Source organism: Linepithema humile, chromosome 3 (genome assembly GCF_040581485.1).
Source record: "Linepithema humile isolate Giens D197 chromosome 3, Lhum_UNIL_v1.0, whole genome shotgun sequence".
Classification (NCBI taxonomy): domain Eukaryota; kingdom Metazoa; phylum Arthropoda; class Insecta; order Hymenoptera; family Formicidae; genus Linepithema; species Linepithema humile.
The window spans coordinates 335,879-361,989 of record NC_090130.1 but is presented as its reverse complement, the minus strand read 5'-3'; the positions used below and the strand labels follow the sequence as shown (position 1 = coordinate 361,989).

General features: G+C 32.8%; 2 protein-coding genes across 13 annotated transcripts in view; one reads left to right on the top strand and one right to left on the bottom strand.

The window, feature by feature from the left end:
• The window catches only part of LOC105675915 (immunoglobulin superfamily DCC subclass member 4-like), a 339,899-nt gene that overhangs the window by 125,335 nt on the left and 188,453 nt on the right, over positions 1 to 26,111 (top strand). The window lies entirely within an intron of this gene.
• Positions 13,972 to 21,157, bottom strand: LOC105675913 (uncharacterized). Of its 4 annotated transcripts, XM_012373411.2 has the most exons (7): positions 20,892 to 21,157; positions 20,731 to 20,825; positions 18,289 to 18,545; positions 17,931 to 18,200; positions 16,229 to 16,359; positions 15,885 to 16,050; positions 13,972 to 15,196 (listed from the first exon to the last, which is right to left on the bottom strand). In XM_012373411.2, exons 3-7 carry the CDS (start codon positions 18,541 to 18,543, stop codon positions 14,798 to 14,800), a joined length of 1,221 nt encoding a protein of 406 aa, XP_012228834.1. In that variant the 5' UTR covers positions 18,544 to 18,545; positions 20,731 to 20,825; positions 20,892 to 21,157; the 3' UTR covers positions 13,972 to 14,797. The 4 variants fall into 4 exon arrangements, with proteins under 4 accessions (XP_012228834.1, XP_012228832.1, XP_012228833.1 ...); XM_012373409.2 differs by having other exon boundaries at positions 20,731 to 21,157; XM_012373410.2 differs by lacking the exon at positions 20,731 to 20,825.

The window sequence follows — 26,111 nt, the reverse complement described above, 5'->3', positions numbered from 1 at the left end:
TATAAAAAGCATGCTATCGTAATATACTATAATAATTTTCATTACAAATGTTTTGTTTGTAGATAGTTGAAATTATACCTTTTGAAATCATTTTTAGTTTTATTAGACATTTTTTTTTTTTTAGCGAACGAGCTGTAATTTTACGCAAACATAAAAGTATGAAAGAAATTAAAATGCACCATAAAAGCTTATTTAAAAGGCACTGTAATAAGTATTATATTTTAAGGGAACTAACATTAAAAAGATCAAATATGTATATCGATGAATGCATGCAAAAATCGAAAAATACATACACGACTGTGCGATCCATTATATCATATACTTTAAAACAATAGGGTTATCATAATGCGAAAATATGTAATAACTTGGTGGAATAATTCCGAATTTTATTCGTACTGTTCGTGTTTCCGATATAGTTTTCAGATGTGCGTGCATATACTATATTGCATATGAAAATTGAACGGTATACATACGAAACAAGTTAAAATTTACTAAAAAATGTTAAATAAATCTTTTAGATGATAGTTTAATAAATGATCTTGGCGTAAATAATAATAAATTTCTTAATTTGAAAGCATGTTTTGTTGCTCTTATTATTTTTAATAAATGATGCAATTACAGAAATAATTATAAATTTTATTAAAAATAGTTGTATGACATTTTGGAAAATACAATAGGAGCTATTTTTTTTACTTTTTGTTAATCGATGTATGGAGTTAAGCACCTGAATAAAATTATTATTATTCTTAATAAAATTTACTCGAATGTTACAATTTAAATTTTTCTTTATTAATGCGATTGAATTACGTTGAATACATATTACGTTCATTTTGCGTTTTAAATTTATTCATTTGAGATTTTGCTAATGATCTTTTCAATATAATTGCAGTGAACAAAAGTGTTCTGTTGCAAATTTCATACGGCTGACTATGGATCCGCCAAAATTAATGGTTATTTTATTCATACCATCTCGCTTAAAGATTCCTTTAGTTCTATGGCGCATTTTATATTCCAATTGTCTAGAACAGACGTTCGCCATTAATCATCGTGCCGTGCGAACTATCGGGACTTGGATTCAAACTGGTGATAGAGGCGCGGTCGCATTTCCTAACCGTCTATCGCTGCTTCCAAATCGAGAAAGCTGAGCCGGTTTAACGAGGGATTGCTCTTATGAAGCATGTTAGATGTTATCTATAACGGCATTATAACGATTTAGTTGGCAAAGAGGACTTGGCAAACTTTGAATTTTCATCTCGCATTTTATATTTAATATTTTAAGCTATTATCAGTTCTTAGCACATGAGAGCATTGATCCTCTTAATGCCGTGATCGTCATATTTTAGTTAAATATTGAAGAAGGATTATGAGAGAATTACTTGAGTCAACACTTTCTCATCTGATTGTGTTTCGGACAAACTGAACATTCTTTAATTACAAAAATGTATGTGAAAATCTAAAGATAGTCGAAATCAAATTAGAATACAAATTAAAACGGTGCGTCATAACAATTTAACGGACATTCTGCGTATACGAGGACAATTAGGCGAGAAAGTTTGATGGCCCGGAATGTGAGAAAAGGCAGAATCAACTCAATGGCTAGATCGAGGGGTTGCGCAGGCAGGGTACAGGCTAATGCATAAACAATGCGCCGTTTATCCGCGTTGGGGATGCAACCCCAATGAATAATAAACTACCCTACAGACACGCGGATAGATAGACCCGGTCTGCTACGGAGAACAGTGAATGTGGGTGGAGGATTATCGACGAGAAAGTACAACCGTCGGGGCCATGCACGGTGGGTCAGGCCAAGTGTGAATATTATTGCCCCGAGATTCTTCAACGCGCAGGGATTTAAAGCCAAGTCATTGTGACGACATATATGTGTCGTACTAGTACGACAAATGTCTTTTGATAATTCAATTTAATAAAGTCGAGGATATTTCTTCTCAAGACATTTCTTACATCGCTCAATATTATTGCAATATCGATGTGGTTATTTATGAAATGATTAGTGACGATAGAAAAACCGATAAGATGGAAAAATTAATAATAATAATCAACAATTATTTGTTCATCATTATATCAATTTTACTCCAATTTTACTCCAATTTTGATACACGAATTAGGCACATGAAAAGTTTAAATATTTAATGTACAATAATTAATGACAATATACGTATTGCTTAAAGTCGCGTTTAAAGTTTGCGTGTAATAAACATAGAAAGCTAAACAGTTGAATTATTCTCTCACGACGCGAAATCGATGTTAAGATAAAACTCGATTAATACTTGCGGGCGTATTTCTCCGTGTATCCGACAGGTCTTACGAGAAATTGATACGTCGAGCAAGCTTGAAGATAAACTTATTCAGATTCTCCGTTCAACTCAAATCTCGATATCGGTTTACCTTTGTTCGCTTATGTGACAGATGGAGCTACCACAACACTCAATTTATATCCGTCTCGGCGTAATACTTCATTCATTGTCATGTCTCCTCACTGAGAGGGGATCGTCATACAGTGCGCTTTCAGTTATAGTATAACGTCAGAGATAATTCCGCGGAATATCGGATAACAGCTGACGCGTGCACGTGCTTATTTTCCGCCTGCAGCCGATGCGCCACTTGCATAATTATTTCCCTTCACGATAATTTTGATCCCAACTCCGGACGCGTCTCTTTTAAAAGAAATATAATTCAGCATTGTGAGAATAAACTCGGCGAGGCATTGCGGAAAAGCCTCTCATTTTCCGCGTCTTACGGAAGAAACGCTGTTTGTGAACTTGTATGGAACTTTAATCCTGCGAAATTGCTTCGTATCCATGTCAGCGAGAAGTTTAATATCATAATTGAGTGTGACGGCAGAATGGGCAATAGCATTCGATGAGAGAAATCCTATTGAAATTCTGTGCTCTTGTAACGTTGCGCGCATGCTGAAATCTTATAAAACCTTAGAGGATTGAATTTAACTGGACATTCATTAGATAAGATTACGGATTATCCTGCCTTGTCTCGGTAAAGAATAATGGCAAATGCAGGAATCCCTCTCTGAGGTAATTTATCTCGCGAACAAGAAGAATATACGATAGATGTAAATTTTGTCTACTCCGCGCTGCGTTTTTGTTAATCCTCGAAATATCCTTCACAATCTTGCAATTTTAAAACATTATTTATTTAGATTTTTTTTTAAGGATTTTATTATAACGCAACGAGCCGCGAGAATCACAATTTCAGATGAAAGTGTTAGTTTGGTAGAATCGTTGTTTTCAAATTAATGAGCGAAGGCAAATTCCGTTAGTTGAGGATATTTCTTCCGACCTGTATTAGCACACATGAGTGCTGCTGTGCAATAAACGATATAGGACCGCAGTTATTCGGGGAGTAAGCGAGTTTTCGCGCAACAAAGTGATAATCACCTGTTTCGCGTAACTGTCTTTCTTCCTCCCTCCCGCCCATTCATTCCTGCTTTTTTGTCCCCTTCCGGCGATAGTGCTCTCAACTTAACTGCAACTGTACTGATGGAGTGAGCATTACGTGTGCATCCGATGCACGTACACTGGCTGCGTCCGCAGTTACCACGAAAACGCCAACGGTAAAGTAGCAAACGAGATAGCGAAGTGCAAAGTGAAATTAAGTGTGTACGATTTTGCTGTTATTCTATTTCCGTGCAATGCTCGCTTGTCTCCCGACGCGAATTGAAATTATTGCGCATAGACTGACAAATCGAAATGCGCGAAATAAATATTCTATAATTCGTAGAATAAAGAAATCTTTGTTAAATTCGTTGCAAATCTGTGTACAAATGTGAAGATGTGCAATTTTTATCTTGTTTTTTGTCGCGTTGAAGATGTTCAAGCAATTGTACAAAGAAAAACAAATAAGAAGAGCGATAAATAATTGTGAGGAATGAACAGAATCAGAGCTAATCGAAAATTAGGCCGCGCAAAAGCGCACGAGCGGAGATGAGCGTGCTGCGATCAGTGGCACGATGAAATAGATGATTACACGTGGAAGAGAGAGAGAGAGAGAGGGGGGGGAGGGGGGAGAGACGAGAAATGGAAGGTTTTCCTTTAACGCGATAAAATGTGATCCCCGCATTATCAAGTTAAGGTAATCCACTTATTTTCAACTGGCAGCGAGGCCGGATCGTGGGGGAGGAAAGGAGGGAGAACCGGCATGAAGCTGCGAGTGTGCGACGAGATTATGCAGGTGCAAAGCCCGCGGCGCAGGGAATACTGTCTTTTAAATTAATTTCGTAGAATGGTTCTCTCCCTCGATACGCCGGCAAAGTCGAGTTGTTTGCCCCTCACGCGCGCACGTAATGCATGCCCCTTCTATTATCTTTGCACCCGCTCACTATATCACGCTCCACAATTGGACCACTTCCAATCGCGAATTGAACCGTTCGTAACTGTTGAACGTGAATTATGGCGTTTATTTATTTTAGCCCGTTTCGCGTCAGCTTCCACCTCCGCTTGCTCCGTAACTGTCAATCCATCTATCTGCACTTGAAATTAGGTCAGTCCGCCTGGTTATGTAACAGAGATAACTTTTCTTAATTATTATGACTTCAAAGTGATACAAAAGGAATTATCTCTTAGAGCAAACATTATTAATTTTTATATTCTGTGCTTAGTACGTGCATGTACGTGAATCCAATTTCTAAGTTCACTTTGATAAAATATCTTTTAGCAAAGTCGTATTGCACACGCTTTGTGTGCTCAACATTTAAAAGGAAATAATATGGTATTATTTTTATACTTTTTTCCATATTTAAAATATTTTTTTAAAGAAAGAGATATTTTAAATTTTTCTATTATTAACAATTTTGAAACATTAAAACGTCAGAAACTCTATGTGACATCAAATTTGATACCTTGTTTTGCATTATTTGTGATGGAAATTTTTACGATTGTGTAGCGAAAATCAGGCGTGACCGGTGAGCATGTGTGATCTTCATTAGTATGCGGTCGCTATTATTTCACATCGGAACGTCGCTAGTCCGCGATGCAAAGTTTGTCAGACGTTGTCTGAGTAGTTTATGAATACCGCAACGGTGAGATGATTGCGGGAAAGACGGTTGGACGCGAATGGGAGACGGTTGGCGGGGAAAGACGTTTATCAACCCTCTGTCCCCAACACGCGCGTATATGGCAGATATACATGTAGTCCGCTTCATATTCTCGTGATGCTTTTCCCTCTCGCGTCCTGTGTGTATGTGTGTGCGATTTCTCTTTCGACCTCGCGTCGAGTGCGCGCGCGCGCGCGCTGCCGCGTTCAACGCAGTCTGCCCTCCCTTATAACTCAAACGAGACCCCTTTGACTGGTACTCGCATACCAGATATTACTTTTACACATGTGATACCGCATCAGTTCCTGGAGACAAAGGCAGCGAATGCATGACGGTGAGAATGGGCTGGTGTGGGTTAGTCGACGAAGTTCGCGCTTCAATTTCGCCGGGACCAGCGAATAATTTTCCGCTTCTTCCTTCCGCGCTCTTCGCCCTTTTTTGATAATCCCTCGGCTGGTTAGCTCCGGTGGGCTCTCTATTGTGAATAAGGTTAAATATGATGAATCGCTATCGGATTTATCAAATCTACGTTCCAATCTGTATGCGGTTTCGATATTCGAGCTTTGTTATCTGCTCGATTCTTTCCTATTTTCCATTATTTTGTCATTTTGTTTTCAGTATTACAATTTTCTACCTTGACGTTATTCAGCAATGTATAACATTGCAATTATATAATTAAACGCAATTAAATTATTGACTGTAGTGTAGCGTAAACGTTTGATAAAATACTATTGCTATTATAATATTGCTAGTATTAAGCATTTTTACATTGTGTAATTTAAAAACATTTTATAGCTTATGTTGATTTGACAATATTAATTAATTACAGCGTTTGATGATTGTAATAATTTTTAAATGAAAGCAATTATATATACATATATTTATTATATTGCATTTGAATAGTTTATTTAAACAATAGTTGTCTTAAAAAATTTATGAGGACTTGATAAATGCGATAATAAGAAATGCAACACTATTAATTAATATTTTTATAATAATTTACTTGTTACAATAGTTGTTGATATAATATTGTATGGAATTATTTTTATTAGAGTATTTTAATCTCGAAACACATACTATAATCAGATATTCTATAGATTGTACTCAAGAGACTGAAATATGAGCAGGAAGAGACATTTTTCTATCTGAGCTTGATATCACGATTGGAAACTTCGTGCAATGATATTGATGTATTAGCTTATTTGATACAGAAATTGCCTATTACTTTCCACATTGGACAATATGTCCATCGTCACGATGCTGTTATCGATGCTCTTGCTGGGAATCTATCCGATGTCTTATCGATTATCGCAAATGATATTTGGCCACGTAGTGAAAATTGAATACATGTTCTGACTGATAAAAGCATCAATAAGAGTTCGACGGTTTTGAAACTTTTTAAATATTGAAATTTAAAACTGAGTTTTTGACAAATTTTAATAGAAGAATCTGATAAGTGATGAAAAAGTGAAATAAACGCGTCAATCGTTTCGATGCCGAGAATGGGAGAAAATACCTCACGAAGACGAAACAACACCGTCATCATATAAATCGCGAAATCTATTTTTAGAGTACAAGCGTTTAAACCATTTGGTCAAGAATTGAAAAGCTTTTCCGCGACGGATGGGGAAAAAAGAAACAACCGGCTTGGGACGCGAGGCGAAACAGACTCTTCGAGATATTCCACTTTAGCGAGTTATGAGTACGCGGTTCGAGAGGGTCGAAAGAAGAGGAAATTGCGTTAGGGTAGTACGTAGTTTTATTCTATTTTATTCCGTACCACCTCTCCCCCTCGCTCCCCCAACCCGCACGCAGCTCAACCTTGCTGTTATATTTCACCCTCCGGTGCTCCTATTATCGTGTACGTACGTCTGACTTCATTCGCTCTGGTTCTCTTTGTGACTGACTCCTTCGACCTGTATCCCGGTAACTTTGGAAAATTGCACAATGCGTTTGTTCCTAGTTCGAGTCGATAATATCGCGTGTAATTTGACATTTGGAATTAATGCAAGAGACTGTAAGAAAGCAGCAGGAAACTATGCGACTCCTTGGATGAGATAATTCCAATATCTTTTTTATATAATAATTTTTTGAATTTTGAATCGAAAGCCTCAATTTTCTAATTAAAGATGTAATCATTTGTAATATGTTTAAGTTGAGAGAAAAGAAATGTTTTTCAATAAAAAAATATTTGAAAAATTTCATTTTTATTTCTGTTTATAGATATGTTAACGATTTATCTGAACATGACGATAAAAGTCTATTTTAAATTTCTAATTGTTTTAATTGTCAGAACCATTATTGCACGGGAATCACAGTACGTTTCTATATTTTATTTTAATATTTGATCGCACAGTGGTTACTGTTACAACGAAAAGCGATAGCATGACAAACATCCAATACGTTAGCTAGTATCAAGTTTATTTATTATTTATACATAGCCTCTCTCTCTCTCGTTTGCGGTGGAATTAGTTTAATTGTAAAACTCTCTCGATTGTTTCACGATGACAATTATATTGTTTATGCGGCTTTAACAAGCTGAGTATCGTAAATCGCGAATTCAAAAGTAGAACTCTGCGCGTAGTGCGCGGCAATATTTAACGAAAAACATGTTCCAGCACTAGAATTGTAAACCCGCTGCATCGTTTTGCGCCACTTCGTGTAACGAATGATCCGCGGCATGCGAAAAAGCAATACCAGAAATTCGGCGAGTCAAACCATATATTGACTCCACCGACTGTTTTGGGGGAATGTAGAGCGCGAAAAATAGGCGGTTGAAAATTTTATTTGCTTGCACAGTAGAGCATAGCCAGCTATTTGTTCCAGCATTTCTATTTATCCTTTCTTTCTTAAATTACGTTTATTATTATTTATTTAAATAAATGCAAAAATTTTTATTAGGATATTATGCATATTATGTATTATGATATTTATGACGAGATTTATGCAGTTAGTGCATGTAAAGAAATACGGAATATTTATATTGAGAAAACATTTATTGCCAAAAATTAATTAAATTAATGAGATTATTTTAATTCTTTGTAATGTAAAAAGAAAGAAAAATTATACGTTTCTGAATATGACACAGTTAACAATATATTATAAAGATTAAGAAACAAAAGCACGGTAAAGTGATAAAGTTAAACAAAGACTGATTTATTTTGCAAAGCAAGCAAGGAGGCGAACGAAAGGTGTAAGCTTAGATTAATAGGGGTCGATTTCAGTATCGGAGATGGCAAATCGTGGTAATTAATATCACCATTTGTTCCACGTCATGTGCATGCCTATACACACATCCACCTATAAATGCGCGTGTGCGAACGTAGACAACGTGCACGCTTGGAGATAGCGTACACGTTTGATTTAATTGAAAGGACGAAATACACATCCCGACTTCCCAAAGATATTAATTAGCTTTCGCGGTTCATCGGACTGCTCTCCATGAGGTCCCCAGAATCGTCCCATTTCGCACGCAGTCACGCAATTTCATTGAGCGCGTATGATTACTCGCGTGATGGCTCGTTGAATTTAATTGTTGCGTTCGAGAATTTGTATGGTTCATTGACGCTTGAAATGAGCACGATTCGGTACGTCTGAATAATTTTGAAAGGGCAAGTTGATATAACATATAAATGAATTTAGGTCACTATTTTGTAATTGTACTTTTTTCGTTAGTTGGAAAAAGAACGATTAAATACGTTTAGAACAATATGATTATTTTGACTCATTCGGAAAACTTATATAAATAACATTTATACATAAATATATAAAATTGGAGACAATAAGGGACGAGATAGAAAGCACTTTGCTTCTTTAATACTTACTTCAATGCCAATAGATAAATGTGCATATCAAAATAATGTTTAATTTGTTAAATTCGATTTTCAATTGATTCTACTACTATATTATAATATACTATTATATTATAATAATTTGTTAATGTATTATTGTTTTTGTGAAATCAAAATCGAGATATATCTATTGATATGTAGTTCCAATTAATGCGTTAAAACACGGAGCAATATAATAGCAAACATCAATTGCTTGTTAGTAATATACGCGATCAATACGATTAGATTCTATTTTGGAGTCGCCTATATACCCTATCTCTCATCTGTTCTCTATTTCTTATTTTTTCATTCTCTGGCGTATCTCGATACTTTCGATAAACTAAGTAAATAAAATATAAATTATAAAGTAATAAAATATAAATTATAAGAAATTATGCTTTAAACGAAATCTGAACAACATTGTAGATGTTGTTTTTTCATAGCACTTTCATAGCAATAGGCGTAGTATATTCTGACATTAATTAATTATTATGTATTCATAATTATTTTATTTTGGTTATTGGTCAGATAATAATTTATAATGTCATAATTTATGCATTATCATGTCCTAATTTTGCAGTATGCACAAGCGATACAACTGAGAATTAAAAACATTTTGTAATCTTTCCATCTCTGATAAACAATTTTTTTAATTTACCGGCTGTTTAATTTTGATGAAACTATGCTATGCTTAAAACGCACTTTGTGCATCGATAATCAATTGGATAACAAGCGTAATACGATCAACACTTGGAATAATTCATGTATTTCATGACGTATCGCATTATATATCGGCGTTTCTAGTCGACAATGCTATTTGCGCATGAAAGCAGGAGTATTATTCCAAAAATTCCATAAATTCTTTTTTTTCTTTTAAATGCTGTCTCTATATCGGCATGTGATTCTCGCATATATGTCGAATATTTGACTCAATAATTTTACGACGCCCTGATCTCGAAGTTGCTATTAATATCGCGATTGCTGGCGTACATACAGGGTGTTGCATATACATATTGGGCAGTACGACGGGTTGCGCGACATACTTTGCAGGGATAGGCGCGGTTCAGTGGGTAATGACAGCATATATATGTAGCATCATAATTTATTGATCGAATTGATCGCGCGCATTTTTACTAATTTTGAGTTTACAGCGTTTCAATTATAACAGACTTGAATAATTGTTGCAATTATTACTAAAGAAGCTAAAACACATTAAAGATAAAAAATTAAATTTTAGAAAGTTAACACGTTAAAAGAAACAAATATGATACAACAAAATTTTTTTTCTTTACCGCTTTACTTTTCGCGCGTGTTAGCGTTGTAAATTTTGATAGAGCGGTAAAGAAAGAAATTTTGTTGTATCATATTCGTTTCTTTTAACGTGTTAACTTTCTAAAATTTAATTTTTCATCTTTAATGTGTTTTAGCTTCTCTAGTAATAATCACAACGATTATTCAAGTCCGTTATTATTGAAACGCTGTAAACTCAAAATTAGTAAAAATGCGCTCGATCAATTCGATCAATAAGTTATGATGATACGTATATATGCTGTCATTACCCATTGAACTGCGCCTATCCCTGCAAAGTATGCCGCGCAACCCGTCGTACTGCCCAATATGTATATGCAACACCCTGTACGTTTCGTTTTGTTTATCTTGCGACGTTTTTGAGTAAAAACTTTATGAGCGTATAACCAACGTACACATGACATAAGTTTGGAATTCTTGCTCGTCGCAAATATCAATGTGATCATCGTGGTCATCGTATATTTATTCTGCAGCCATGTAGTTTGCAGGATGAACGCTCGGACAGGAGCGAGCATCGTGTGTTTTGCGCGCGTTTTTCTTCATTTGAAGTGAATTTTACGCGTAAACGTACGTCGAGAATGTCGGTCGAGCAATGGGCAATCGTCGTAGAGTGTTGATTAGTATATAAACAATTGCGGCCATCGTGTCGTGTTGGATATTACTTTTTGAACAATTCCGAATATCGATGCGAAAATATATCGGACTTCTCTTGTCTCATCTTTAGACTTTATAAAACGTAAATAAAGGAATAATCTAACCTTTTTAACTCGATTTGCAAAACTGATGTTTTGCATCTATCACATCGTGGCGGATATCGTTCGCCAAGTTTCGGGCCAAGTTTTGATGCAAAGTTGCCATGTCATTCAAACTTTTCAAATGTATTCCGAAAATGTTAAGATATTTAAACGCGATCACGTGACTATCGTATGAGTATGACGCCACGGACCTATTTCGCAGCCGTAGGTCGACGCACTGCGCAGGAGACGCGGTTCTCGATTGATGCGTGTGCTCCGCGTCTTATTTCTATCATCACTGTGACAGGATGTTAGCAAACATCGTCCTGTGTTTCGCGAACATTTATCTTCATTTGAATTCCATGCACAAAAACATGTCAGAAGTGTCGATCAAACGATGTGTGCAATAGTGTGTGTCGTCATAGTATATTGACTAGTGCGTACAATCGTAATTATCAATCTTTCGATATTCGTGTAAACAATCGCGTCGTGTCGTTCTGCTATTGCTCGTTTAAGAATCAGTGCAAAGTTATCTCGGAACTTTCAAAATACTTTTTAAACATATTGATGTGTAAATCAAATGACAAGCGATCGTCGGAAAAATTAAATCATTGCGATTGTAATTCTAGATTCTAGAGTATAATCCTAACCTAACCTAACCTAACCTTCAATTTGCCGAATCTTTGAGCCGCGAGTTAAAATTGCTTTGTTTTTCAAATTTTTTCAACGTATGTATCTCGAAAGTATAACCAAATTTACGAGCGAATGTTGTCGGTTATCGTGTTATTTATTTGTTTCGAGTGCGTCGCATGTGTAATCGCACGCTGAGAGTGTCAGCCGAAGTGATGATAGAGGCAAATGATGATGAGTGGTTCTTTCGATGATAATCCCGTTCGATATTGTTGGCTTGCGATACTGTTTCATCGGACATTGTCGCTATGTTGAATTTAGATAGTTGATAGAATTATATCCCGTTTAATGGTTCAGATAGGTTCGTCGCGTATTTTGCATTTGTGAATCTCGGGTATCGGTCGTATCGTAAATGATAATTAGTGCCATATAAGAGCGTGTTTGGAGGCAATGGATTATAACATTGGAGCAAACTGCAACCGCGCACTTAGCGGATTACAAGGGCGGAAAATCGGTCGATGAGTCAATTTTATGTTACATGATTATTTGTATGTTTTTATAATATTTTGCAAATCATTATATTGTACTGATTGAAATATATTGATCCATTTTTGTGAGTAAAATGATTATGTTTAAAAAGAAAGTTTTATAAAAATTATGTTCTTTATCAAATTAATTATATTAGTGAATAGATTTTGTATATGATTATTTTGTATATAGTTTTTATTTAAACCACTATGGTTACAAAATTTTCAAATTTCTTGTTAACCAAAAAATTGATTTTTTAAGTAATAAGTTTTTTGAACAAATCATAAAATATTTCTCAAGAAAATCTATAGATTAAGACACCAATTATACATATCATACTGTATAATGCTATCTTTGCGAAATACGCAATTATTCACGCAAAATAATGATTTTCTGTTGTTTATTTTACCTGTTGTTTATATGGAATACCATAAGTAGCTGAGATTATTATATAACCACAACAAAGGTTAATTATTCGATAGCGCGCTTAATGCATGCCATGAATCGGAATCACTTGGGGCAATATGGATGATAATCATTTAGCTTTATCTGAAATCGACGAGAATTATTCGCAAAACCTCATTAAAATATTTACAAACCGGATTAACGGTATTGAGTAATTTACATCAAATATTAATAAGCGACATCATTAATGTTTCTATATTTTATTATTTTTATCTTAACAATAACTTTACAAGAATAGCTTTTTGGATTATTTTTAATAATTTTTTTGACAGCTCTTTTTTGATAAGTATTTTATCTAAATTGAGGCAATTGATCTATAATATAAATGTGCATCATAGGATACGTGACCAATAGCAATTCCGTTCCGTTTTATTCTTTTGTTTTTCACGTGTCGTGTTATTTGTTTCCGTGAAATGGCCATTATGCACGCAAAACTGTGCCGCATAGATTTATTCCAAACGCCGGAATTACTACGCATAAGATGTTACGAAAGTTCAATTTGAGTTTAAATCTTTTTGCTTATCTTCAAGATTTATCTAATTGTAAGATAATAACAAAATCTCAATAATACTAAATAATTTATTTAGTGTTCTTAAGATTATTAAAACGCTATTTCTAATTATATGAATAATATGTACTTGTTATGTGTGTCTTATGTTTTTTATATATCTAATGTATTTAGGTGCGTGCGCGCGCGCGTGTGTGTAGATATATTAAATATATATTACAGTAGTTATATTTAATATATTATACAGATCCATAAAAAATGTGTAAGACGTAACAAGTATATGTATATTATTTTAAAAATATATCTGAGTTTTTTATACATTTAATTACAATAACTCGTTTTTATATTAAAAATAAATTTTTGTGAAATTTTAATAAAATTGATTGATTAATATATGTATATTAATTGGCGTAAAATATGTCATGTATGTGTGTGTGTGTGTATATATATATATATATATATATATATATATATATATAATATATAATAAAAAATGGATAAAGTAAATTAATTTATAAATCCAATAAATTTCCAATAAGGATTAAAATGTTGAATGTCTGATTTAGAAATAAAATTTTGTAGAGGATTGAGAAGTTAGTTAAAAAAAATATAAACATAATAATGAAAAAATTTATAACAAGAAATTAAAAATGTTTGCAATGAAATTATGAACATATCAGAAATTACAGTAAAATAATGAGAATACTAAGACATAGAAAATCATGTTTTTTAATGTGACCTATAAGCGAAGTAACCCAAATTTATCAAAGTCAACGAAGTCAAACATTATATAATCTTTCAGTCTGCATCGTAAAAGAAATTATCTTGTAATTTCGTATAGCGAAGCGGAGAGTAAAAGTTAACCGAAGGTATTAAAAGGGATAATTAAGTCTCTGTATATAACTGTATATTCTCTGTATATTCTGTTGCAATATTAGAATTTTTTCTCAATATATAACACGAATTATAATATATCTTTATTTTATAAATACGAAATATGCAATTATTATAGTGTAATTAAAGATTATTTTTCTTGCATATTTTTTATTTAGTAATGAATAATTTTTCTGTTGCGATAAAATATATAATTTTATTAAAGTAACAACAATATTTAATCTATGCTTATACTTTAATATTAAATTTTTATCTTTATTATTATGTTAATAACCTGCTATATAACTCTTATATTATGATTCTGCCTATTATTATACTATCTATTATTGTTATATTTATCTCCTTGTAGGCTTCTTGTGCAATGTTAACTAGTTACTGGCAATTTGGTCGTCAATGCCAATGACTTGGTCATTGAGCATATTGGAATTTATAAGCGCTTACGTACGTAGTCGCCGCTGGTCGCCGCGACTAGCTTTTGTTTCTAGTCTCTCGGCGACCAAGTCATCGGCGACTTATATATAATATAATAGAATAATATAATATGTTGTAAGAGAATTAAATATTAGTCTTTCTCATAATATTTCATTTGCTTTAACTCCGTACGTACAATAATACAGTCAGATACATTAAATTTTTTTTATACATCTGAACTGAATTATTAATTTGTTCGTAATTTTTGATAATATTGTAAATTATATATTAATATAAATATCCACATTTTATAACTTTTGTTATTGATTTTAATAATTCGAGGAAAGTGCAATGTCTTTTTATATTTCATTCGTAGTTTTCTACGTCTCCGGCATGAGAAATATTAGACGGATCGAATATATTAGACATCCAGTAAACCCCATTCATCATATAGAGGTATTCTTTTTGTCATCACTTTTCGATAAGCTTCATTACTATAGGCTTCATTATTAAAAGAATCACCGCCCATCATCTCATCAAGATCTTTCACGTCATCCTTATTGCACAGTACTATTGGTAATACCGTGAAGGCCGCTATCATTCCAAAACTGGCTTTTCGTTTCAAGGTAGCCTTCAATTCCTCCATAGTAGGCGGTTGTGTTTTGCAGTTCAATTGCTGCATGGTTGATACCAGGGTGTTATGATACTCGTTCAATAAAACACTTTTGCTATTTTCAATGACATCCGGGGAGGGACTCGTGCTGAGGAAATAGTGGATATCGAGCGCCGGCGATGCGTAAACGCATAGCTGGAAGTCCACCTGCAATATCAAACGAACTCTTTCGATCGATCGATCTCTTGAGCGTTTGGCAATTGAATTGGAAATGAAATCCGTGCACGGGAAAAGAAGCGGGATTCGTGTTTAGGAAGTCGCGGACGAATGAGAGTTTGTGCGAGTGACACAGGCGGATAGGTGGCGGATGTGTGTACCCGAATTCGATCAACCTGAATTTATTGCATTATTCATAACGTATTGCATTCCGAAATATCACATATTGTCATCGACTCTTTGTTTCAGCTAGGTAATAATAGATAATGGAATTAAAATATATAACGCCTAGTCAATTATTTATTTATTTTATTTTATCTATTTAATTTAAACTTGTATTATTGCAGCGTTCAATTTCAGAAATTATAATTAAAATTCAACAAAATTTGAAATAATTTGAAAAAGAAACTAGAATTGAGCTTATGTGCGATTTATATTTTTCTAAATTATGCGAAAATGCAATCTTAAATCATGTTTTTTTTTCGAATTGAATCTAATTAAACATTAGGAAATATTGTTTCAACAATATGAATTTTCTGTTACATGTAGATATACATTTTATGAATTTATGTAATTTTAATTCTATATCGGGTGTGTAAGGAATATTGTAATAGGTAAATCTCAGTGGATTTCCATATTTAGGAGTATGAAAATTTTTATAACTTATGGTGATACTTACAAATATATGATCAATAGGTTTGCCACCATTGTCATATTTGAACAACATATTATTTACCCAGCAGTCACCGTGATTGATTACATTAAATTCATCTTCGGAAGGCTTGCTTATTTCTGCTCCTACTCGATATATGTGCTCGGTGAATTTACTAATTTTTTCCGCGTATCTAGCAATAAAAATCATACAAACATAAGATTAACATTTTTTAAATATTTTAAATAACGCAGTTTGTACATGTACTTATTATTGTCATATTATTTTTCCTGTTTATTACTTTAATATATTATATAAAATGTTACCTTATATGTATACCTTATACATTGGAATGACAAACACTATCTTACCTGCTTACTTCTGGCCACTTTGTTATTTCGTCTGCTAAAGTTTTAATAGCCATATAAAAGAATGCTCTCATTTCTGTTGGATGTTCATGACTAAACATTCCTCTTCTGTACGTCTGCTTTTGGCTCGGGTCCTAAATATTAAAACATTTTTGTTTCTAACTAATCTTTATCCATTAAATCAGAAAGTAAAATAATTATAAAACACATATAATGGAAAGGCTCCATATGTTAACAAACGTAAAATAATTATATTTGTGATGCGATTTGAAATGTTATTCAAAGAGGATATGACAAATAGAATTTATGAAGCTAATTTTAATGACACGCGATTCTTTGACAAGTTTAGAATCGATATTTATTTGTAGTGAATTAACAGGAGAACTATTATTTGTTGCAATTTGCAAAGTTTTAAAAAGTTTTATAATACATGTACATCTTTAATTTGCTATAAATTTCATTTTTGATTGCTTATTCCAATTGAGAAAACGTTAACTCGAGATTGGTTAAAACCGTCATTATTTTAAAGAAATTGATTGAAATTGAAAAGCTGTATCTTTTAGAGAAAGTTTTAATGATAAAAAGTTTATTTTTTTTTGTTATAATTTTACTTTTTAGCGTGAATTGTAATTTTCGAGTTGGAAAGACAGATTCAATTTTTCTTTTAAACTCTTCTCTTGACTAAACATCGAAATACGTGCCGCAATAAAGGATAATAAAGGATATTGGACTTTGATTATTCTCCGCTAAACATTCTTGTTGGATCATTTGCCGTGTAGTTTCGAACTCCCATTTGCCCATTCAAAATCGCAGTAGTTTATGGTAACCATTATGCCGCACGCATTATTATATGTATAATAGTATATATGTAGGTATCTGAATTTATCAGAATTTAGGATCACGACGCACGATATTTATCTTGAATGAATTCCGTTTCAGCGATCGTTAATGGGCGCAATAATTTTTCCTTATCGTGACATGTATCATTGTTTTAAAGTTGTCATAAAAATTCTGTTCATACTTTTATAAATTTTGTGAATTGTACGCGACTAGGTATTGTTAATGACATACTCATGAATTTTTAATACATTTACGATATTTACTGAAATGAAATAAAATTTGCGTTTTTTGTGATAGATATTTTATTGCTTATATATGCTATTTAAAAACATAAAACTACTTGTAAAAATAGTTATAGTTGTAAAAATAGTTAAATTATATAGTTTACTGTACAAGCTATATTGAGTTATAACAATATAAATCTATTTTATATTTGTTCAATCAATTGCATCTAAATTTATCGCGGATAAAATTGATGTGAAAAATATTGTCTATTTTTTTTAACAGAAATTGCCGAATGCTCTTATTCTGAATGAAATAAAAGGCAAATTGCGTAAATCAAACATGTATGTTTAGCACGTGATTCTAAAGCTGTTATTATTATTATTTATCTAATTACTTTTCGGCAATATTTATAATAATCTATTTCATAAAATTTTAGATTATTTTGCATTATATGTATTCATTAGATAGTACAAGAATTTTTATGACAACTTTAAAACAATGCGACTGTCATGCAATGCAATTCAAGTGATTTTCTGTACGTTGACGTATTAATGCGGAAATGCCATTGACATGAATTTGATATGGAAGAGAATTTTTAATTATTGCGAACTGTTATGATTACGAAGGCATTGTGATTTACCTGCTCGCATACGGCTACCGAGGATGCGTGAAATTTAGCTAATCCACGAATCGCCAATAAGCAGTGATCAAGATCAAGACCGGCCAAACGATCGGCCATGCGAAAACCGAGAGGCGTGAGATCTTCGATTACTATAAACATTGGATTTTCCTTTTGCACGTATAGGCCCTTTCCGCTCAAGCGATATTTAGGTGCTAACAACTTGTTCATTCTATCCAAAGTATCTGTCATCATTAACATCTCTATTTCGAAAAGGCGCGCTTTCAAGATCTGTAAACGAATTATTCAAGATTTGCATTACAGTTTTTGATCTGTTTTTATAGGGTGCGTAAATTTGATATAAATTAAATGAACTTACAATTTCTTTGCGCGCGCCTTCGTCTATGGGGGCGATTTTGACGATGATTGATTTCTTCTCCGTGGTCTTACAGTCGCCTTGTTCACGTGAGAACTCGACATTAACTCTGATCATATCGCTGGTATAATTGTCACCTTTGTTCGTGGCCGGCTTCGAGAATATATCGATCACCTGGATCGAGTTGTCGCCTTCCGACTTTCGCAAGATCTTCTCCACGAAGCATAGATTCAGCCATGTCGGTGTCTCTAGGGCCATTTCTGAAATTGGAATTGGAATTGGAGAATTTCCCCGACAAATCATTGTTCTTCTCGCCGTGTCACGAAACGCGAAAACGATTCTTTACGATAACTTATTGTTCGCGGCGAGATTTATCACGTTTCCTTTCTTTCTAGCCAACTCCCCTGCCCCCATCTTGGTCTTTCCACCCTTTTCTTCGCCACCCCTTGCGCGCCGTTTTTCGCTCGTTTTACCGTCATTTCTTTCTTCGCGTCCGTCGATATTCACGACGAGCATTCCCCTTGCGTTTGAAATCGCTGTTTCAATTAAGAGCGTAATGGGACTCCGCTTTTCCCTTTTCCTTTTTGGCCAACGGCATACGTACGTACCGCGTCGAGATGCCGTCGAACGTGATCGAGTTGCGGTATTTGCGAGAAATTTACGACGCGTCTGGCGCGCCGCGATCGCGTACGTACTTGCGGTCGAACGACGTCAGCTATATTTCACTCTGATGAGTTTTCTCAGCCACTATAACATTTCTCAGAAATGTTTTCCGCAGTTTTCTCAGGTTCAAATCCCCGGCTGCCATTAAGACGCTTGATACTTGAACTTGTATAGGGAACTTATTTATCATCTTAATGGCGTATAAAGAATTTATAATAAACTTTCATTCAGAATCACTTTAAGAGCATAGATGTGTTATAAATTAAAAATGTTAGGAATGCAAATCAATAACAAACCCTTATTTTTTAATTAATTTTAAATATATTTTATTTTAACTGAATATTAATTCAAGCTTTAGTTGAATGATTTTTAAGATTGATATTTATAAGAAGAATCAAATGAGAGAGAGAGAGAGAGAGAGATGGATGGCATCATTAGAATGCTCTTATAAATGTAAAATGACACGTGTTTTAATGGATCACATTGTGCTATGTCATTTTTTTAAATTACACTGTTTGCAGATTATGTAATCTGTCGGGACTAGTTTAATACTTGGTAATACTCGGATTAATACTCGGTATGAAAGAAAAACAACGAGTTGCAATGCGGATAAAGTCGATTTGCTACTCAGTCGAGCATAATAATTGCATACATGAAGCGTAATATGTAATTAATTGATGCACTAAAATTTGCATTAAAGAATACAATTCTATCATATCAAGTCAATCAATATACAGATTCCTCGTTTGAAATTTATATGATTTAATTATTACTTTTTATATGCGTTACTTGTTTTATTATAGTTATTAAATTTTCTGGCTCGTACCACGGTTACCTTTTGATATTATTATTTATTTGAATATCTTATGCTATGGTATAATATACGTAAGATTGAAGTGTTTAAGATGTAGTCATTGTTATATTAATATATTTATATCAGTTTTTAGTCAGTAGTTTTAATCACACGAGTTGTAGAGGTGTGTGTCAAAAAGTAGTCGTGGAACACAAAATTTAAAATCCATAAAGTTTGTTTGGAACGAGTTTAAGAGTAAATTTTTATTACAACGATTTTTATTACAACGTCACCCATATTAATAAGAAAATAAGCATTTTCAGTTTCTTAACACGGAGAGTTTTTACGATTCACTATTATAATTACAATAGACATCGGATCAAATTGTTAAATTTCATTTCTGACTTTTAGTTTAAGAAGTAAAAGAGATTGGTCACTTATGCTAAGACACTTTGTTGGTGTATACTCTACTGCTTTATTATTAAATTTCTAAGTACGAAATTAATGAAACGTGAAGAATCTTGTGTACTTTTAGAGTCATCCGTAAAATCCACAAGTGTCTCGTAAAAATAGGCAGCTGTACGGTGTGCAATTTTTGCAACTTAAACTTCTCTTTGCACAAACACAATTCACACAGCTAACGCAGGCATTACCTGAGCATGGGATTCTCTGTTGCACCATTTTTGTGAAAACATTCTTTCTCTTAATTATGACAAGAGAGTACTTTGGATGATTGTAGAATACATTTATTGTGATTTTTGTTACCCAAGTATTTCATAGACATACAATTGCAATTGAATATATTTTTTTGAAAAGTGTAATTTATCAGAATATATTGAAATAATCTCAGAATTTACTACAGTTGAACAATTTGCAATAGTATATTGCAATGTCAAACGGTAATCTTATACTGGCTGAAATCACTGTATTTTCTCTTAAGTAGTCATTGATATTACACAAACAGATTTGATAACTGTTGACACACTGACCTGCAAGTTGATCGTTTTGACTGTGGTTCTTTATTTCAATGAAATTCAACAGTATATTGCAATGTCAAACGGTAATCTTATACTGGCTGAAATCACTGTATTTCTTCTTAAGTAGTCATTGATATTACATAAGCAGATTTGATAACTGTTGACACACTGACCTGCAAGTTGATCGTTTTGACTGTGGTTCTTTATTTCACTGAAATGCTCACTTTATACACCGCTTCGTAAAGTCAGGCGGGAAATGATACACGGAGAACAGAAGTGATAGACTTTATACTGACGCGATTCATTCTTTTATACTCTTGCAAGGAACTATGAATTACAGGTCTATGATAAGCTTTGATTAGTATTGCACACGATCATCACGAGCACGACATCTAACGATTTGCTTGGTCACTGTACGGTCGGACTTCCTGATTCATTCTAAGCTTGGTAAATTTCATTCTGCAACACTGAACTCCCGCGTCACTCGCGTCCCGACTTGTCCTTCAATAAAATTATGAACGCGTTGTTTTTCAATTGTCAATTAATTACGAAAATAATAGTGTGATTAAAAGATAGCGCTCGTGCCTTTATCGTCTACATGTGATTGTAAAACTGCACGTGTACTTGTAAATGCTAATATAAGAGAGAAGATAGTCTATTAAGGGGATAAAAAATATAAATCGATATCTATTGCATATTGCGTTTAAAATTCCAAAAATTGCCGTGACCCGTTAAATTTGGAGGATGTAAAATTCCCGAAATTAATTCATGCATTATTCGTCGTCATCCATAACACCATCATACTAAGCTTGCATAATTTTTCTGAACGACGAGAATATAGTGGAATTATTCACGAAGGTCGTCTATCACATGCGTTATCTTGGGATATGAAATTCATATGTGATATTCAACAGAAAAAATCTTGGCGGATTTTACTCTCCGTCGCCTGAGTCAATATACCTTTTGTTTTTATCGTTGAAAGACTCGTTTTGTCAATGGGCAATTAGTGCTGACTGTTTAATGCGAAATGTTAATGTTTAACGCATCAAATATTTATTTAGGCAGCCTTATAGAGTTTTATAGAAACGTGCATATCTGTAATATTTGTCAATATATGTGCAACATTTGTCTATATATTGTGTACATGGATATCTAAAATTTTATGAACAATGACATATTTGTTACACACTGTTGCAGATTATAACATTATTTTGTTCAAATGACACGCTCATATTAAAATTTTGTTTTTTTTTTTCGTTTATTAGTAATTTTAAGTAATTATTATCATACTTAAAAATTTTGAATTAAAAAAAAAAATATTAAAATTTAAAAAAAGAACAGTTTCTGCGAAAATGTCAACATAGCAACTTTATGATATGCTATAAAGCTAATTTAATGTGGAATTGGAATTGCATATAAAAAGATATTAAATACACAAACTGCCTCGCAAAAATTATTTTATCCGAAACATACATTATTAAGAGACGTTTTATATAAATTTATTAAGTTATTAAGAGTTATTAAGAGATGTTTTATATAAATTTATATAATATAACTTTATATAAATATAATATATAAACATAATATAAGTAAAAATAAATTTTGTAAAGAAAAAGATCACTTTTATTACATGCAATCTGTATAATATTTTTAAGTGAGGTGAACTTTTCTCGTCTCAATGGCAGCAATTAATGTATTCCATGCTTTAATAACAACAATAATAGAAAGTACAGGCAAAATTTACAAAAGACATTTTTTACTGTAAAATTATATCTATATTTTGTCTCAAAAATATGTTTCTCGACTTAATTTGACTTACCGAGATAATTGAATTTAATTCACCGCTCGTTACACGTATCGTCACTCGTTGTATCTATCACTCTAAAAAAGAAAAAAAATGACACGATACATAAAGTTGATTAATTATCTGCACGCGAATGACAAATAAGAAAGTGTAATCAGCATTTAGTAATATCTTCACGCAATCTCAAGAATTTTTACGTAACAAATGGTACTTTGTCCCTAACAATTTGTACAAGTTGGTTTCTTGTTCACAAAGCAATAGGCACGATCACAAAGTCGCACAATGAATGTTGCGAAATAATGTATTTGCGCAAGTCATTCTCACTTAATAATAATTATTATCTTGGTTGCATAACTATGTGTAATTATTTGTTTCTTACTATGATATTCAATACGCTTCGAAGCGTGTGACGTCTACGTTGATACTCAATATGATACCGAAGTGATATCTTATCTTTATGGATATCTTATCTTTACACGATAATCAACTAATATCAACGAATATCTTCAACTAATATTCAATCAAATAATATCACTGACAAGATATTCATTCTACATTTATATCTTCTTCATTCTTTTTATTTGAAATGTATGACAAGAATATGTAGAGAAGAAGTTATCCGTATAAAAAATGAGATACATTTAGACTTCACGACATTCATGATAAACTAAAATAAAATTTTACAATTTAAACAATTGTTTTTACATTATTTGAGTTTAAAAAAATTAATTTAGGGAATAACATAATTCGAAAATTATATAAAAAATTATTTCAATATTACGTTGAAAGCAAATTGTGACAGAAAATTTGATTATGAAAATTTGTTGATGCACTTTATTAAATATTTTTATATTCCAATGTTATTACATCTATAGCGCTTATAAATAAGTTATTTCGACATTCATCATCATCCGTCAATTTGTTGGATTAAAAATTTGATAATCTGATAAACACCATGACACTTGATATTACACATCAATTAAATAAATTGTTGTTTTATTATCTTTTTTATTATCTATTGCATAATTATTCAGTCTACAAAAAGATGTTTAATTTTTAAAAATTTATAATTACAAATAAAATCATAAAAAATAAAAACATCATAAAAATAAAAAAGAATTATATAGTAATCTTATTAAGCATTGAGAATTTTTTTTTCTTGATAATATCGTGTAAGAGATGAATAGATAGGTTTAATTTTTGTTTAAAGTTAGTTCCATTGCACAAGGATGCGCATATTTAGAATTTTATTTGTTTTTGAGGTGTCGCATGGAAAGATAGAGTGAAAATTCCGAGTAATTGTAACGGTCGACAAGAAAAGATGCTCCTATAGTAACTACTAAAATATATTATTCTGATACAATTTATATACTCTAACTCGACAATTATTACACTGTCATATTTTTTCTATATGTGGAATGTTTCAAAATATTTATTATCGTATGCCATCCAAAATATGAAACGGACGCGATGATGCTCAATGATGTAGAAGTGTTATGTATGAATGTAATATTTTATTACGTATATAATTCCTATTGTGAAGAATATATTCTATAAATATGTGTAAGTAGTTTTTAAAATTATTAGTTTTATAAGCATCCATGATAAAATGCGAAATTCTCGGGTGCATCCGTAAGTCGATCGATGAATTTTTAACGGTTTAATTAATTTCTAGGGAAAGCCGATAAGTATCGCTATTCGATTGAATTGTTAACGGCCACGTGACTAAAATTACGTACTCGTGTGCAATTCTGAAGTATCGGTGCGCTCTATTCACAGTCCGTGCCATTTATTTATATGAGCCGATTAAACGGAACGGGCCGCATTCGCCAATAGTTTTCAATTACATTATTCAGCGATCACTCGCATTGCGCGGAACACATCTGCCAGCGTAGCTGTCCAAAATTCTAATTGTCTGCAATATTGTACGCGCGTTCATAGGAAATGTGCAAGCGACATAGGAAAATGATAGGAATTTCAGGCGTGAACTAGAAACTGCGACGTGCAGCTGTAGTTACCAAGCATTTTCATTACTGTCTAGTTTCAAGTTTGAAGCAGTGTTTAACTGCGAGTTTTATTTTGAATTGATGCAAATTAATGGAAATTTTTAACCCGATGATTGCATCAATTGAGAATTGATTTATAATACTAACAATAAGCTTACGTCATATTTTTGCAAACTTGAAAGTATTGCTTTTGAGTGCTATTTAATCAAAATCGTAAACATTAATAATAAACATGATACAAGTGCATCAAGACAAAATGTTATTAATATGCACTAGAAACTGCTCACGTTAATAACTCAGGTATCACCTAATGACGCTTTAAGTTTTCGAATCATTCTGCAAAAATTTATCATAAAGAGATAACGAGTATTACTGAATGACATTTCTCATTCAGCACACGTGCTTGATTACTGCAATCTATCAATGACAAGGTGATAATACTAACGCATGCCAAGGGGAAATGAATTGACTCAGTCACATAGTGAAGGGCAAATTTATTAAACGTACAAGATAGTCTTGCAGACACGTGTTCTATATATTTTTGGATAGTAGTTAAATTGCGACAGCAATTAGTGGTATTTATACCAATTTTCTCTCTAACAAGCTCAGCCGATACAAGAAGATTAATTTACGCGCTTACGAGTTGTATAATAATAAATGTGACAAGCTACAATGTTGCAACACCTGTTTCCACGTAGTAATTGGTGGCAGTTATGCAACACAAAATCAATTCCAAAATACGACTTGAACGTTATTTTACAAATATATCATGAATTTATGCTGCGTTTTATTAAGCGCGAAATATAGATTCTATTGCACATGCGATAGATTTATTTTTAACGTTTTAGCAATCGCTCAAGACATCGAAGGCTCAATCAAAGATAATAAATTGTATTGTCACTTTGATTACAAAATTGACATATCTAAGAATAGATCAGAAAAAGGTTTCTAATTCAATGGAAACTGTATGATTGAGCATTTACGAAAGAGAATTTGTGTAATGTAAGCAAGTGCGTGATGAAAAATACTCATTTTACTTAATTTATTTAATGAAATAATTTATCGCGTGTTTGCGTTTGCGCGCGCAAGATATATTTTATCGTGAAAAATAATTACTTGATAATACCTAAAATTGAGATATCGCAACAACATGATACGATTATGATATAGTAAAAAAATGCGATATTGCTGATCGGGTCGAACGATGTCGGTGACCGCTTTATTGGTTTTACGGACGTGCTCCAAATTGCTGCATTAACTCATCCAAGAGAAATGTCGCAATTTGTACGTGCGCATTTTGATATGCTTCCCTATAAATTAACGAGTTTACGCGCGATGAAAAATTATGTTGCTGTGTTTACGTGTGAATTTACAATCGTCCGTTGTTATCGCAGCCCTGCACACGTTCACCTAATGACGCTTTAAGTCTTCAAATCATTTTGCAAATTATTGTGCAAAAATTTATCATGAAAATTAATTGTTATATGTTGTGTGCAGAACGGCCATTGAATGATAATGACACGAATATAATCCTATACACATGTTTATGGAAGTAAGAATAATTAGAATGGATATTATCTTTC

Excerpts from the sequence above, each read along its gene's own strand:
- LOC105675913 (XM_012373408.2), bottom strand. The coding sequence starts at position 20,422 with ATGGTGCAACAGAGAATCCCATGCTCAG. Across the intron at positions 18,201-18,288 it reads AAGGCGCGCGCAAAGAAATT|ATCTTGAAAGCGCGCCTTTT; the intron begins GTAAGTTCATTT and ends ATTCGTTTACAG. Across the intron at positions 15,197-15,884 it reads AACCTATTGATCATATATTT|GTGGACTTCCAGCTATGCGT; the intron begins GTAAGTATCACC and ends TTGATATTGCAG.